The following is a 14,594-nucleotide window of genomic DNA, read 5'->3' as shown; positions in this document are numbered from 1 at the left end:
TTCCATTGATGACCTGACAGCAGCCTCGCCCGGGACGCCTCCCCCTCGCCCCTCCCCTCCCGCTTGCCTCGCCCCGCCCCCTCGCCTCCCCTTCCCAGCCTGTTTATCCACAGCTTGAACACATGGTCGATGTGCCCTCTCATTGGCCGCGCCGCCAGGCCGCGGCCGCCTGTCCGCCAATCAAAGCTTCGATCACGCGGCGCCGCTGCCACCCCATTGGCCAGACGTGGGTGATCACGCCGGGTGAGGCACCCGAGGCGCGTGCCGTGCCGGGAAAAGACCTATGACTGGGCGGTGAGTGGCAGGGAGACGACAAATGATTGGGCCGGGGAAGCGGAAGCTGGCCAATGAGACGCAGCGGCGGGTGGGACTTTCCCCAGCCGGGCCCGGCGGCCCAGACTGAAGGGTTTAAAGGGGCTGTCGGTGGCCGCCGTTGGTTTCCCCGGCAGCAGCTGGGGGGCGATGGCGGCGGAGGCAGCCGCCGAGCCCGGCCTGGTCCCCGCGGCCGGGGGGCAGGTGAAGGTGCTGGCCCTGGTGCTGGAGGATGGGGCCCAGCGGGGCGGCTACTCCAGCGGGGACACGGTGTCGGGCCAGGTGCTGCTGGAGCTGGCGGGGCCGCTGCTTCTCCGGGCCCTGCGGCTGGAGGCCACGGGCCGGGCCTGGACTGTCCGCACCAAGGGCTCCGGCCGGGTCTTCTCTGCCCAGGCCTGCGGGGGCGTCCCGGGGGCCCGGCGGGAGGCCGAGGTGCGGTTTCTGGACATCCGGCAGAGCCTCGCGCGGCGGCCCCCGGAAGGTGAGGGGGGTGGGGGGACATGGTGGGGGGGGGGGGCGAGGCGGTCTGGAGGGAGGGGGGTCCGAAGGAGGTGGGGGGAGGGGATCCGAAAGAGCGGGTGGGGGGAGGGTTAAAGGAGTGAGCAGGTGAGGGGGAGGGGGTTAAAGGAGTGAGCAGGTGGGGGGTCAAAGGAGGGTGGGTGGGGCTCTTCCTGCACATGGATCGCCCCTTGTGGCTAGTTCCCCCTGGTGACTTGTCTGATTTCATGTTGATTTGTTGCTGGGTCCTCCTGTTCTCTTTCTCTGCCAAGCCTGTTGCCTGTGCTCTGTTCCTGTTCGAGATGGACAGTTCACATGTCCTGCTTGCAGTGCTCTGACTTCTGCAGTAGTAAAGGGGTTAGGGGCAACCTCTCCTCCACAGCTGGCCTTTGTTTTCAGGTGTTGTATCATCCGCAGAGTATTCCTTTCAGTTTGAAACTTGGGAAGTGAGTTCCCAGAATAGGTGTGATGTTTCGTGGAAGCTGGAGACATGAAAGATGAGGTTCTTGAACTGTCTTCCCGACTCTGCCTCTGACTCACCATGGGACTTTTGGCAAATCCTTTTGCATTTCTGACACACTTCTCTTTCAAGCTGCCAAAAAGTATTTAGTAATATTGAGTAAATGCATTTCTTTTTATGAATACAGATGTTTTGATTAGATTTCTAAATTAACTTTATAACCATTCAGCGCAATACATGATTGAAGCAGACCTTTCCCACTCCTTGGGTATCTGTAACATTCCAGAAAATTGCCTTATGACCTTCTCTAGATCCATTCAGCAATTTTTTTAAGTGGTATGGAGACCAAAATAAAGAGGATAAAGCCAAATTTAGGGGCAAAACACTAGGTCTCGAGCATTCAGGAACTCTTCAGGAAGTTGGGAAAAATCCTCCCTGACTTTTAGAGAGTTTGGAAGTTGAATGAACAGTGGCTTGCACCTGTTGAGAAACATTTTATGTAGTCCTCATTTATGCGTTTGAAGGAGACTTGTTCAAGCATAAATATGTGTTAAGTATTTGAGATGCTACTTTGTATGAACTATTCTGACACAAGGTACTTTTTGTGTGTTTTTGGAGCAATGCACCCAAAATATACTGTAAAGCCTTCAGACTAAAGGGCGAACTTCCCTTTCCCCTCCATCCCTTTCCTCTACTCTGCCTGAATCTCGGCTTTTTAGCTTATATTTGTTTGATTATATAGTCACTCAATTACATTCTGAGTTCAAACTCCAGGTGATTTGAACTTAGGCACCTTAGAATGTCTTGGGCCTTGTAGAGTAAAATTTCAAATCCTCAGTAACAACGCTCTCAAAGCAACTGGCTTTCAGATATCCTCTCAGGGAGACTTGACCACTGGTCTGACCCAGTGTGGCCGTTCTTATGTTCCAGTCAGGAATCCAATTTTAAAGAAAGAAAAATGAAACAAGAATATAGGTCAAAACATATTGAAAAGCTTATTTTACTTGTTTAGATGTTCAAAAGTCATTAAAACATGCTAAATTTGTTGCATTCCCTTTATTTGGAGAAGTGACCATGCTGGGTTCTTGAAAGTTGAAATATAAGGAATTTCAAATTTGTAGGGCAGGCTCTTTACTTAATGACACAAGAACAAAGTTCTTGTATATTGAATGGTATTGTATGGTATGGCTTTTGAACAAAAGGGATATTGTACACCTATTTGAGGTGATAATATATGAGTAGTTTAAACAGCAAGGTTTTTCAAAGCTACACTGGATACATTTAAAAGTATGGTTGAGTTTGGAACAAAAGATAAATATTGAAACAAAATAGAACTCTTTCCATAAAATGGAGGTGGGCAAAAGCCAGTAGAAACATGTTCCCCAACAAACATGATGTTGCCATGTTTGTGACTCAACTATTGCAGCATTGTGCTAATGCACGTGAATCAAAGTAAAACTGGCATGTCTGTTTTCATTGTCTTAGCAGGGTGAAAAGTAAAAATAAGGCGTAAATTAGATTTTTAAAATATTTTGTCTTCATATAAAATCATTTGTAATAATACTGTGGGTAAGATTTTTTGATGATTAGTAACCTGAGTATGTATTTAATATTAAACCTTTGTGATGGAACTTTTCTTTCAATAAAAGATGGTTTGGTTGCTAACTATAAAAGTGGATTAACTCCCACCTCCCAAAAAAGAAAAATCAGAATGTGGCCAGAGTTTAGCATTGAAACTTAAGATCTACACATTTCCTTAAGTTCATTAATTCCGCAGTAAACTTTGGTGAATATATGGGGTCTGAGCCAAAACCCATTGAAGTCAGTGTGAATCCCTTCCCAGGCCATTGCATCTGAATAAAATGGCATAAATAATATAAGCTATTTTTATTGTGAAGGGTTGCATTTTATACTTGTCCCAGTTTGTGGAGTAAATAAAATATAGCCTCATTCTTTGGTCTACAGGTGAAGATGGCTTATTCCTGTTAGAAGCTGGAAAACATGAATTTCCATTCAGCTTTCAACTTCCACAGGAGTAAGTAAAATAATGTAACTCAGTGATATCTTTGACGGTTTTTGCTCTTGAAGAATAACTATGGTGACTGGAGCAACTTAAATATTTGGTTTTGATCTCTCTATATCAAATTGATTGATCTGCTTTATATGTTTATCTTGACCAACCATAAAATAGACTAGCCTTATGTATTATGATTTCCCCAAGGGCATAAATAAAACCTTCCCATAACATTGGGAGTGAGGGAAGGGAATCCAGTAGAAACATAACACTGCCATTCTTGACTCAATCATTTCAGCATTGTGCTAGTGTATGAGAATTGAAGTAAAACTGGCATATTTGATTTCATTGTCTAAACAGGGTTAAAAGTTAATATAGATGTTTACCACCTTACGCCTTATATATATTCAGAGAGTATTTAAGTTTGGAATCATATAAGCTTATATATGGGAATGTTTTTATGGCTCTGCTTGTTTCAGACCTTTGGTGACCTCTTTTAGTGGAAAGTATGGCAGTATTCAGTACTGTGTGAAAGCAATTCTGGAAAAGCCTGTAGCACCTGATCAAAGTGTAAAGAGAGAGCTTCAGGTTATCAACCATGTCGATGTCAACTCGCCAGCTTTATTGGTAAGAGCAATTTTTTTAAAATATTAAACCTGTGTTCAAGAAGTATTCATATCCAGTTGTACCCAGTTCAGTGGTACAGTGGTACTTTGGTCTGTCATTTACTGACTTCTGAAAGCACATAATCTCCCTTCTAAGCTTTCTTTATAAATACATGATCTAAGTTTGTGGCAGTTGCAAACAGAGTGGTTTTAATAGCATTGATTACATCGATGTTGGCAGGGCTTCTTTTGCCAAAAAGTTATGCAGGCTTGAAATGCATTAATAAGGCTTAATAATAATAATGCACATGCTTAAAGTAGTTACTTTTACCAGAACAGCTACATTCACAAGGCTGCAGTGTCCTAAACTCTTCAGTAATAGTAGGTTGAGGAACAGTAATTACAGAAGAGTATTAATCATGCCCAGACTGTCATTTAAGCTCTGGCCATTATGCTATGTATCCTTCCATTTTGCATGTCATTTTCTAACATTAAGTGCATGCATGCAGCTGCTTCAGAGATTTTTTCAGTTATTCCTTATAACAGATTTGGCCACATTAAAGCATTGAACTTCTAATAATCACGAGAAATACTGTAGAGTAATAAGAAAGATCATCCTATAAGTAACAACAGAATAGGCAAGATGGAAGCTAATGAGCTAGATTCTTTTATCCAGACCCATATTATCAAAATAATATAAAATTATACCTTGCACTTTCATAATAGCAACTAGGACCTAATGGTTATTCATTTAAATGTGAATGAATGATATCTGCTTAATAGAAAATCCTAGGATAATGTTAACTTTCCATCATAATGCTGATGAGGCTAAGATGTATTTTTTGGTGTTAGATGATTTACCCTTATCCTAATATAATATCCTTTTTGTTTCATTTTTTTTTCTTTAAAATTTAGAACTTATGTAAATCTTTTGGCAGGGACATCCTGATAGTCCTTATGTTACACACAATTCTAATCAGAAAATAGGTAATATTGTCTAATTAGTGTGGATAAATTGAATGTGTATTTTAAAGGCACTTCTATTGTGTTACTAGTTCTGGACAATATTAACAATTTCTGAAGTATTAATATGTATAAACTCTGAATATCATTTTTTTTAACTTAGTCATTTAAGGGCACCATGAAGAAGAGCTTGTTGAGCCGAAATCTAAAGTTACCCTGTTTACATTTATTTTGCAAAATATCTTCTAACATTGTGATTGTGCACCTTTTAGTGTGTGTGTATTGTATAAAGAAGGCCAGAAATTTTTTTCCCAAAAAAGTTGTGTTGTGTGGTGGTGGTTTTACCTTAGAAATACCAGAAAAGTAAAGTCTGATCATCTTTGGTTTGCTGGAAAACCTACTTGATGTCTGACTGTTTACTCTCTCCCATTTCCTTTACAAAGTCTTGCTTTATCCAAAATGTTAATTATCCTTGATGTTAAATACGTAGCAACAAGCAATTTAAAATGAGAATTTCAAACAGTCCAACTAAAAATCACCTCTCAATTATTTGAGCTTTCATTCTTAACTTTCATGATGTTGAAGTTGCAACCTGAATTGCTAATGTTTTTTAAAAGAAGTAGAAAACTTAAATTTTTTAAAAAATTAACATTTTGGCTCATTTTCTACATAAAGAAAGGCACAAACCAGGTTTGCTTTTGTGTTTTGTGGGTTTTTTGTTTGTTGGGTTTTTTGCTGTACAATGCAAATGTTCTAAGCAATAGCCTAAAATAGAGAATCAGGCTTGAGGTTCTGGTATGTTGTCAATAAAATTTGCAATGACTGTACAAAATGTTTGTGTCAATAGTAGTGCTATGAGTTAAGGATTTGATGGTATTTTTACTATGTAACTTTGATTAAAGAGGAATTTGGATATTTTAAGACTGGATTCCGCAGCTCATTGCACACACGTGGAAGAAGTAAATGAGACTCTGCTTCTGTGCAACAGGTTTCAAGATCGGGGCCTTTCAGTGGCCTCCATACTTTTGATTCATGTACTACCTTCTTAAAAATGTGCTTTGAAGTGAATGGATGGAACATTAAGCTCACATACTACGGTTTGGGGAACCCATACATAATTGTTTTTGCACTCTATTCATAGCTGCAACTGTTCTGTTGTACATGGCAGGCTGCCATAGTGCACCTATATTAGGAGAGCAATATTTTGAATGCCATGTAGCAGTGCTTCAAGGCGGTTCAGAGTGTGTCAGTAATTGTGGCTAGAGGTTTTCACAGACTGCAATTATACTGGCTGCTGCAAATCTTTTTAGAACTATATTATTGACAGCAAACTAGGCTTTGGATTCTGACTGAGTTATGGTGAGTTGAGATTCAGTGTCAATCACCTGCTTAGTTTACTTGCATTTTGTAAGATTACTGTAGCAGTCTTCTGGAGCTTTGCATGGGTGATTCGATTGTCACCTAAAGTCCTACTGTGGTTGATCAGTTAAGTCTGAATTGTAGTTTAACTCTGCCTTGCAAAATTGCTATGAAAATATACCAGCCCAGGCACAAAATGTACTTACCCACATTTTACTATGACTGATAGAAGATATCCTCTACTTTTTCTTTATCTGCCAAATAGTTGCTTGCTCCAGCCTAATGGGTGAAATTAATTTTGCAAAGCTAAAATTACTTTAATTTTCTTGCATGAAAATGAAATATTAAGGTAAACAACCAAATATAATTATTGCCCTTTAGGGAGGTTATTTTCTCTTGGCCTTTTTTTAAAGGGCATGTCTGTAAAATTTGGCTAACTTACGTGCATTACATTTCATCTGCATGCAAAAATTTCAAATGCATTGAAAATGTACATAGTCACTTTTACATTTAACAGATTTTATGTTAGGTGTAGATTGGCTGGGTTTTCTTTATTTGGAAATGACCACATACTGGTTCCACTGAAGACCATGGCAAAACTCCTACGGTCTTCAACAGTACCAGATTTAGTCCCAAATTGGTTCTGAGCTAGAGTTGAATTTTACCATGCAGGGAACTGACAAATTTTTGCCATTTTAAATTTAAAAACTTCTATCATCGTGGTTTTTTTTTTTTTTTTTTTTTTTGTAGATGCCTGTTTTGAGAAGCCAGGAAAAGATGGTTGGCTGTTGGTTTTTCACCTCTGGTCCAGTTTCTCTGAGTGCCAAAATTGAGAGGAAGGGATATTGTAATGGTAAGAATTGTTTTCTTCAACTCTCAAGTACCTTTGTGAATATTAGCTTGGTTATTGAGATTATGCTATTCTGTCATCTCGTCAAATACAGAAGCAGTGCAAAGCCAACATTTGCTTGTAACAACAGTTAAATCAATACTTCTAATTTAGCAGTTAGTGAAATCAGACCTCTGTAAACTTGGTTAAAAGATTCAATCTGTTGGTAATGCAAATTGAAAGCTAGTGTTCTTATTCAAAAGGCTGTCAACATCTGAGATATCAGATATAAATGTAATGTAAAGGCTAACAGAATAAAGCTGTTAGGTAGGCAAACTTTTATTAGAAGGGTATGTTTACTTTTTTCTATATAACTATATTATAATAGTAATACATATAATCTATTTTTAAAATTTTCTATAAAGTCTGTCACCATGGTATCTAAGTGCTTATCACAAACTTTCTTGAAGTCTAGTATTCTTCTGGTACTAGCTTTTACATCATGTCTAGCTTACAAACACTGATAAATTTTAAAACATGAAAATGTAATATAAGGTGTTAACTCTGTCTGGACAGCAGTTTGCAAAGGTAGACTACATTAAGGGAATGAACAAAACTAATATTATACATTACTTAAGATGTATAGACTTTGTAAAGTGCATTGATATCCTGAAATAATAGATGTGAGACAACCGCATATTATTTACAGGACTGTTCTGTTTTTAGGGGAAGACATACCAATCTATGCAGAAATTGAGAATTGTTCCTCTCGTCTGATTGTTCCAAAAGCTGCCATTTTCCAAACACAGACTTATCTGGCCGGTGGGAAGACAAAGACTTTCCGCCAGATGGTTGCCAATGTGCGAGGAAATCCTATTGCTTCTGGGAGCACAGATACCTGGAATGGGAAAACTCTGAAAATCCCACCTGTAACCCCTTCCATTCTGGACTGTTGTATCATCAGAGTAGAGTATTCTTTAGCTGTAAGTACAGGTTTTTGTCACCAATAAACTTAGTGCTTGAAAATAAGCATATCATTCTTACTTCATAATAATTATGCAATTGGATGAATGTTTCATGATAGGTATCATTACATCTTAAGACTTTTCTTTAAAGAAAATTAAATGTTAGTATGGAGATGGAAAACAGACTACAGATATATCAAGCTACAGACATATCAGTGACTTCCCATAGACAACAGCAAGAATGGGATATAATCTATTTCCAACTAACAGGACAATGTCAGATTGGGTAAAGAAGACAATTTTAGTGGTTGGTAGGAGGGAGTTGCAGTTAATATAAGAGACCAGAGAGAAGGAAGTTTCAGTGAACATGATGGAAGATGAACAGGGTATGGAAGAGAGTTTTCTCTTTTGGGACAGCTCTCCAATGCGTTATGGAGGAGGAAACAGCAAGAATGGAGCACAGTGTGCAGGCATCGGGGGAAAGAGGAAGGAATTGAAGTTGATTACCAAGGGTCTGTCTACACTAGAAACTTAAGTCAACCTATATTAGGTTGACTTACAGCCACTGCAGTAATTACTGCAGCAGTTCATGTCCACACTACTCTCCCTGATGCATATCCTCACAAGGAGAACTTCCACCGACCTAAGAAGGGCAGTGTGGGGACCTGAGAGCCTGGTCTCTCAGCTCTTCTGGCAGCTCCATGTCAGGAGCTGGGGGCAGCCAGGCTTCCTCTTCCCTGCTGGAATGTGAAATTGACAAGATGGTTTGCAAATGTTCCCCAGTCCTGTCATGAAATTGACAACTCATCCAGTGTAAAGGATATGCTGTCTACACAGACATTGCATCGCCTTAACTACACTGACATAGGTCTTACACTTCTCGTGTAAGTGGAGTTACTATGTCAGTGTAGTAGGCCCTTTATATCAACAGGAGGAAAGCTGTAGTGTAGTCACTAATATAAATAGATTGACTTACGCTGCCTTACGTTGACGTAACTGTAGTGTTGAGCAGCCCCAAGTTATGAAACCGAATGACAGAAATGATGGCGATGGGAGAAGTGGAGGGAATTTAGGGGGAATAACGATCTGGGCTTTAGACATGTAAAGCTTATCAAGGGAAAATGTCAGACAGGCTGAAATGTGTGACTAGATGGTGGAGACAAGTCAGAAATGAAAAGGTAAATCTGAAAATTATCTGCATCAGGATGCTAGTTGAAACTTGTTACAAAACAAGAGGAAAGGGTCATCCAGAGACAACCTTAAAACTGTTCACTTCTTTCTGTGCTTTATCAAGTACTAGCATACTTTTCTTATCTGGAATCACTAAATTTGTTATTGGTTTTTGAATAACTTGCATAAAGGAAGTCTATCTGCTTCTATGAACTCCAGTTCCGTTGTGTCTTCATGACTCATCTTATTCTGTTGTATGTTGGTGGTTTTGTCACATAGGTGTATATCCTTATTCCTGGTGCTAACAAGTTGATAACTGAATTGCCACTGGTGATTGGCACAATTCCATATACTGGGTTTTCAAGCAGGAACTCCAGCGTTACCAGCCAGTTCAGCATGGACATGCGTTGGTTGGCATTGACCATGCCCGAACACCCTGAAGGTATATATTTTGAGCTGCTTTGTAATCTGAATTAATTATATCTATTATAGAAGATTGGACTGTTGTTCCCATTTAAAGCTTCAATTGTTATAATGTGCCTTTTGAATCACTTCAGTTTATTAATACCACAAAAATGGCATACCCTGTGAATTTTTACTATTCACCAGCTGTAATGTCATTAAACTAAAATACTTAATATTTCTAGAATTTTTCATAGTCTTTTTAGGATATAAATTTCTTAATGTTTTCGGGAATTGATATACACACCATCTAAGAACACATGAAGAGTTTAATGAATTTATTATTTGACAGTGTCATCTTTTCCTTTTTAAGCACCACCAAATTATGCTGATGTAGTATCACAGGAAGAGTTCTCTAGACATGTTCCTGCTTACCCACAACCAACTGACTGTGAGGAACAATTCTATAATCGCATGTTTGCCTGTATACGCGAGTTCCAGTTTCAGCCTCCACCTCTCTATTCAGAGGTAAATAAAACAACATGCTGCTGCTAGATTTGTAAATAAGTTTCATATCAAACTACATAAGATTTAAATATTACATGAATGCAAGAATTATAGGAAGTAATCATTTTAATTTTTTTTTTCTGTCTGCAGATTGATCCACATCCTACTCATAGAGAAGAGAGACAGCCCGTTTCATTCATGCTTTAAACAGGATTTGAAATCACTGTATTGTGATTAAATGGAATCCCTTATTTTTCTGTTGCTTCAGCTGTTAGGAAGCTAAGAGAAAACTATTTTTTCATTAAGAGCTTAAGTTCAGAAACGAAGTGCAAAGGGAGTTGGAGTTGGAAGTTTGAGCATGTTTGGCTTGAAAGGAATCTCTTTTGGATTAGTCTACATAGAAGATGTGGGTGTCAAATTATGTGACTAAGTGGTAGCACCCAAGGTTGGGGTGTATTGGAAGTATTTGAGAAGAAATACTCGTAAAGAAGAAATACTCCAGAAAGTACAAGCAAGAGTTTTAAGGATGTAACACAGTGGAAGGAAAATTTACTTACACTTAAGGACTACTTGGAAGAATCTGAGCTAAAGTATATTTGTATCTCAAAAACTTGAGAGAGGATAGAATTTCCAAAAGATTCTCCCATGTTGCAGTGGCTTCAATTTTGCACGGTCTGTAATCAAGTAAGGGAACACTAACTAACTAAAATCTGGAGTCCCAACTCTTAACTCCAGTGAAAAACAAACTTTTTGTGAAAACATATCCGTCTAACGTTGGTCAAGTGGTACTATTTAATCATTCATGCTGAATTTAAAGTTATCATGGATGGCAAAATATAGCTATTTATGCAATATTATGAAGGCAAGTCTTTATTGTATAAAAGACAAACTACTTAAAAGAGAAAGTTGGACTTTGATAACAGCTTATGCACTATGCTTTTTTAAAGGATCTCAAGGGAATTATTCTAGCCTCTTGTGCTACTATACTAATTCTTTTTGGCATCTTAAGCTTATGAATAGCATGATAAGGGGAGGCAAGGCAAGGAACAGAGAATCTCGTCTTGCCAGCAGCAGATAGATTTATCAGAATGGATAACATTTATTTATTCAAAAGCCTTTTTAAGCCTACCTCTGTTTTGGATATCTATTTAGGTTCAGACGGAGACCAAAAACATCTTCTAAGACACTCCCACTACGCTGCAAAATTCTAAAAGGAACCCCAAATGATTTCCATGGTCATGAAATAAAAAAGAGGCAGAGATTGGGGAGGAGTATACATACTCCCAGTTTAGTCATAGTTTAGATCTGAAGACAGAGCAGAAAGCAAATAATGTACTTTGACAACAGTCAACCAGCAGGGGAAGAAAACTATTCTGTAAAGGCACAAATCTTTTCATTAGCTCCTGCATTTTTGTTCAAAGACTTAGTCTGTCATCAGAGGCTGCACTGTTTGTTGCTATCCATACTCTATTTTTGCTGTCTGTAATTTTTGCTTTGGTGCAATATTTTACTATTTTCTTCCTCAGGTCACTTAAAACAGTGAGATTTTTCTTGCTGCTAAGGATGAAGTTGCTGCTCTTGCTGCCTTCAGCTAGAGTAGCATGTTCACTTCCTACTGAGCATTAATTTGAGTAGATAATCCAACAGGTGAGCACACTGCCAGGAGTTCACGTGAAAAAGAGCAGAAAAATGGCATTCTCAATGTGCAAATGTCCAGTTTACAGTAAAGTGTTAGATACAGGGGTTTTTGAACTGCTAAAACTACTTTGTATATCTGACACAAGGGTTTTGGGTTAGAAATGGTAGTTTCTCACACGGTAGAACACTATTTTCTGATTTAAAAGTAAGAGTATCATTGCAACTTCTATCAAACTGCAGTTTTAAAAAGCGTTCAAGTGGTTTTATACAAAAAAAAAAATCTTTATTCACTGAAGTAACAGGGATTTTTGTGCAGGCATATATATTTTCACTTTGTCTCCATCCTTTAATATGACTTTTATTCTTTGTTTAATAAATTTAATTTCTAGCTCTTCAGTTCACTATTGAATCACCATTGTGTATAATAGATGTGGTACTGATGCAGATGCATGTATTTTAAAACTGCAGTTTTTGTCATTTACATGTTTAAGTATGGCCTTCTATAGCAAATGCCACATTGGCCAAAATTTGACTACACCTTTTAGAATATACTCTGAAGATGATAATATGTTGTCTTAAAGTGTCAAGTTCAATTCATCTCTCATGTCTTTTGATGGCATGCCCATTTAGTCCGTGCAAGATTTTAATTTACAGCACCTTGAAAGGGAACACACAGTAACATCCTAACTAAACTGATATCATTCTAGTTAGCCACAGGATTGCTATTCAACTTACATGTCAATCATTCAGAATATTAGCCTAACAAACATGAGGTGCTTATTATGATGACTATAAAACCTAATGATGTTACCTGGGTAGAATGTTGGTACGAACATGATAATGCAAGAAAGAACATGTCAATGACAGGTAAAGATGCACCTCTATTTAAAAAAAAAAAAAAAAAATCTTGTTTTTTTATTTGTTGTTTGCTGATAGATTGTGGCCTTAAATTGTTTGCAGCAAAAAAAAAAGTTTCTTAAGCACAAAAGGACTTCAAGGGAGTGGTGAAAATTTGAAGGCCAAATTCTGCTCTCTGATACCTGGCTTAGAGGGCAGAGTTGTGTAGTTTGCACAATGACGAGTTCAGCTTGCAGTTGGTTTTCTTTTGATAACTGTGAAATAGGTTTAAAAAAAAACCTTGCTGTTCAAAACTTTAATATACAGAGATATGATTGTATTTTGTACTTGTATATGAGCCCTATGGGTTCTTTTTGTTAATAAAAATGTAAAACTTTTATGTAGTACTGATTAGTTTTAGTCAGTTTCTATAAATATAGTATTTCAGAGCAAAGTAAATTAAAAGCAGGTTGTAATGTCTCTTGTAAAACAGACATGTCTACTCCAACATACTCAGGCAGGAGGACGTCCTTTCTATACTTAACATTTTTAAGACTAGAACTGTAATCTTAAATATGCAGTGGTGAATTGCTGGAGAATTCTTGTTACTGTTTCCCATGCCACAAAACTGTCCATATATCTTCATTAAGAATTGGAACATCTTCATCAACTTACTGTAATAAGGTAACACAAGACTCAGTCTGGTATTTCTTACCCATAATGACTAAAGTAGAAAGACACAATTTTAATTGACTTTTTCTTGGTCATATGCCAGCATATTTTGAAATCGATCTGAAGTAGCACTAGCCTTTCTGACTGCTTTGGGTTTTATCACACAGTGCTCTTGTACTAAGCAGCGCATTAGGACTACATGCAGCAGAGCTGCACTGAATTACATGGCGAAGCTGAACTGACTACTAAAAGCTAGAAGCAGTGTGACTCCTGAGCTTGTGTAGGGGACAGGCAGCATCAGATTGGCGGAAGAAATGTCTTGAGGGGCAGCTGTCATGTTGGCTGCGTAAGTGACAAGTTACGTTTCTGTGAAGCGTAGCAGTTGTGCAGCTAGGAAGGTGTCTGCTTTGCCAAGTTCCTAAAAATAAGTTATTCGACCGCTCAAACCCCTTCTGCCCAAGTCTTGTCATACCCTTGACTTGCTGTGAGGCTCCTAAAATTTCAGGCAGACAAGCTAAATAGCTGGAAAATAGCAGTTACTTTTGTTTGGTTTTAACATGGTGCAAACCTTGCTGAGAAAATGAATGCAGCCATTTTGCAGTCTCATCAATGTATCCTATATGGAGCCTTATCTTTAGAGGAACTGTTACCATGGAACTTGTGATACTGAAAGTCACATTAAGTGGGAAAGATTAAATCTGTTGCAAATACTTGTACTCTGGTTATCCTATACAGGTAGCCACGTGAGAACGTTCTGTGAATAGCGCCCAATGGACAAAGAATAAGTGAAGCTCATAGCTTTTCAGCCTTTATACATCTCTCCTCTCTGAGAGGCCATCATCCTAAAATATCCACTGTAGTGAGTACAATTGTGCTCTATTTGGGCTGAAAAGCAGCCAATTCTTGTCAAGCCCTTGAAGGGAAATGAAGACTGGTTTTACAAGTACATTTATTTGATATCTCTCTAATTTTAATGTGCCTCACAAAGAAGGTCCTGCCAACTATTGATTTTTAGTAATAAAAGACAGTGTCTTCTAATCAAGTGGTTTAAAAAAAAAAAATAGCTCTTCTGTGTAATCTGCCGTGCAGTGTGGCAGTACAGAAATCCAGATCTAGTTTAGTGCAGAAAATAAGTACAATGCCTTCACTCTCCCTCTCACATTTGAGCTGCTTGGAGGGGGGATTGTGCAGACCCAGGGATGACTTCCATAGAGTTGTAGCTGCTTATAGCAGTGGTGAATTTGATCCTATATGCTGAGGGCCTTCTTAGTAACACAGTACAGAATATATCTGATTACAACTGTATTCCAATAAATCTCAGCAACTCTGTCTTCTGAGGACAAGAGGAAATGCTGAGTTTTGA

The 14,594-nt window shown here is 38.7% G+C and overlaps 1 protein-coding gene across 2 annotated transcripts; it reads left to right on the top strand.

Moving 5' to 3' along the window:
- The first annotated feature begins 427 nt into the window (after window positions 1–427).
- ARRDC4 (arrestin domain containing 4) lies at window positions 428–12,957 on the top strand. Of its 2 annotated transcripts, none has more exons than XM_067555625.1 (8): window positions 428–793; window positions 3,236–3,305; window positions 3,785–3,911; window positions 6,962–7,064; window positions 7,767–8,023; window positions 9,455–9,617; window positions 9,951–10,105; window positions 10,235–12,957. In XM_067555625.1, exons 1-8 carry the CDS (start codon window positions 463–465, stop codon window positions 10,289–10,291), a joined length of 1,263 nt encoding a protein of 420 aa, XP_067411726.1. In that variant the 5' UTR covers window positions 428–462; the 3' UTR covers window positions 10,292–12,957. The 2 variants fall into 2 exon arrangements, with proteins under 2 accessions (XP_067411726.1, XP_067411725.1); XM_067555624.1 differs by having other exon boundaries at window positions 3,764–3,911.
- Window positions 12,958–14,594: the final 1,637 nt, after the last annotated feature.

This window comes from Emydura macquarii, unplaced genomic scaffold (genome assembly GCF_026122565.2).
Source record: "Emydura macquarii macquarii isolate MOO-44397 ecotype Brisbane River unplaced genomic scaffold, CSIRO-AGI_Emac_v2 contig_1644, whole genome shotgun sequence".
Lineage (NCBI taxonomy): Eukaryota > Metazoa > Chordata > Testudines > Chelidae > Emydura > Emydura macquarii.
Note: the sequence above shows the minus strand (reverse complement) of the source record. Positions and strands in the feature narration are given on the sequence as shown.

What these genes read in the sequence shown, in the direction of transcription:
- ARRDC4 (XM_067555624.1), top strand. Translation starts at nt 463, where the DNA reads ATGGCGGCGGAGGCAGCCGCCGAGCCCGGCCTGGTCCCCGCGGCCGGG. An exon ending in GAGGAAGGGATATTGTAATG is followed by an intron (nt 7,065 to 7,766) that starts GTAAGAATTGTT and finishes TTCTGTTTTTAG; the next exon opens with GGGAAGACATACCAATCTAT. An exon ending in CTCCACCTCTCTATTCAGAG is followed by an intron (nt 10,106 to 10,234) that starts GTAAATAAAACA and finishes TTCTGTCTGCAG; the next exon opens with ATTGATCCACATCCTACTCA.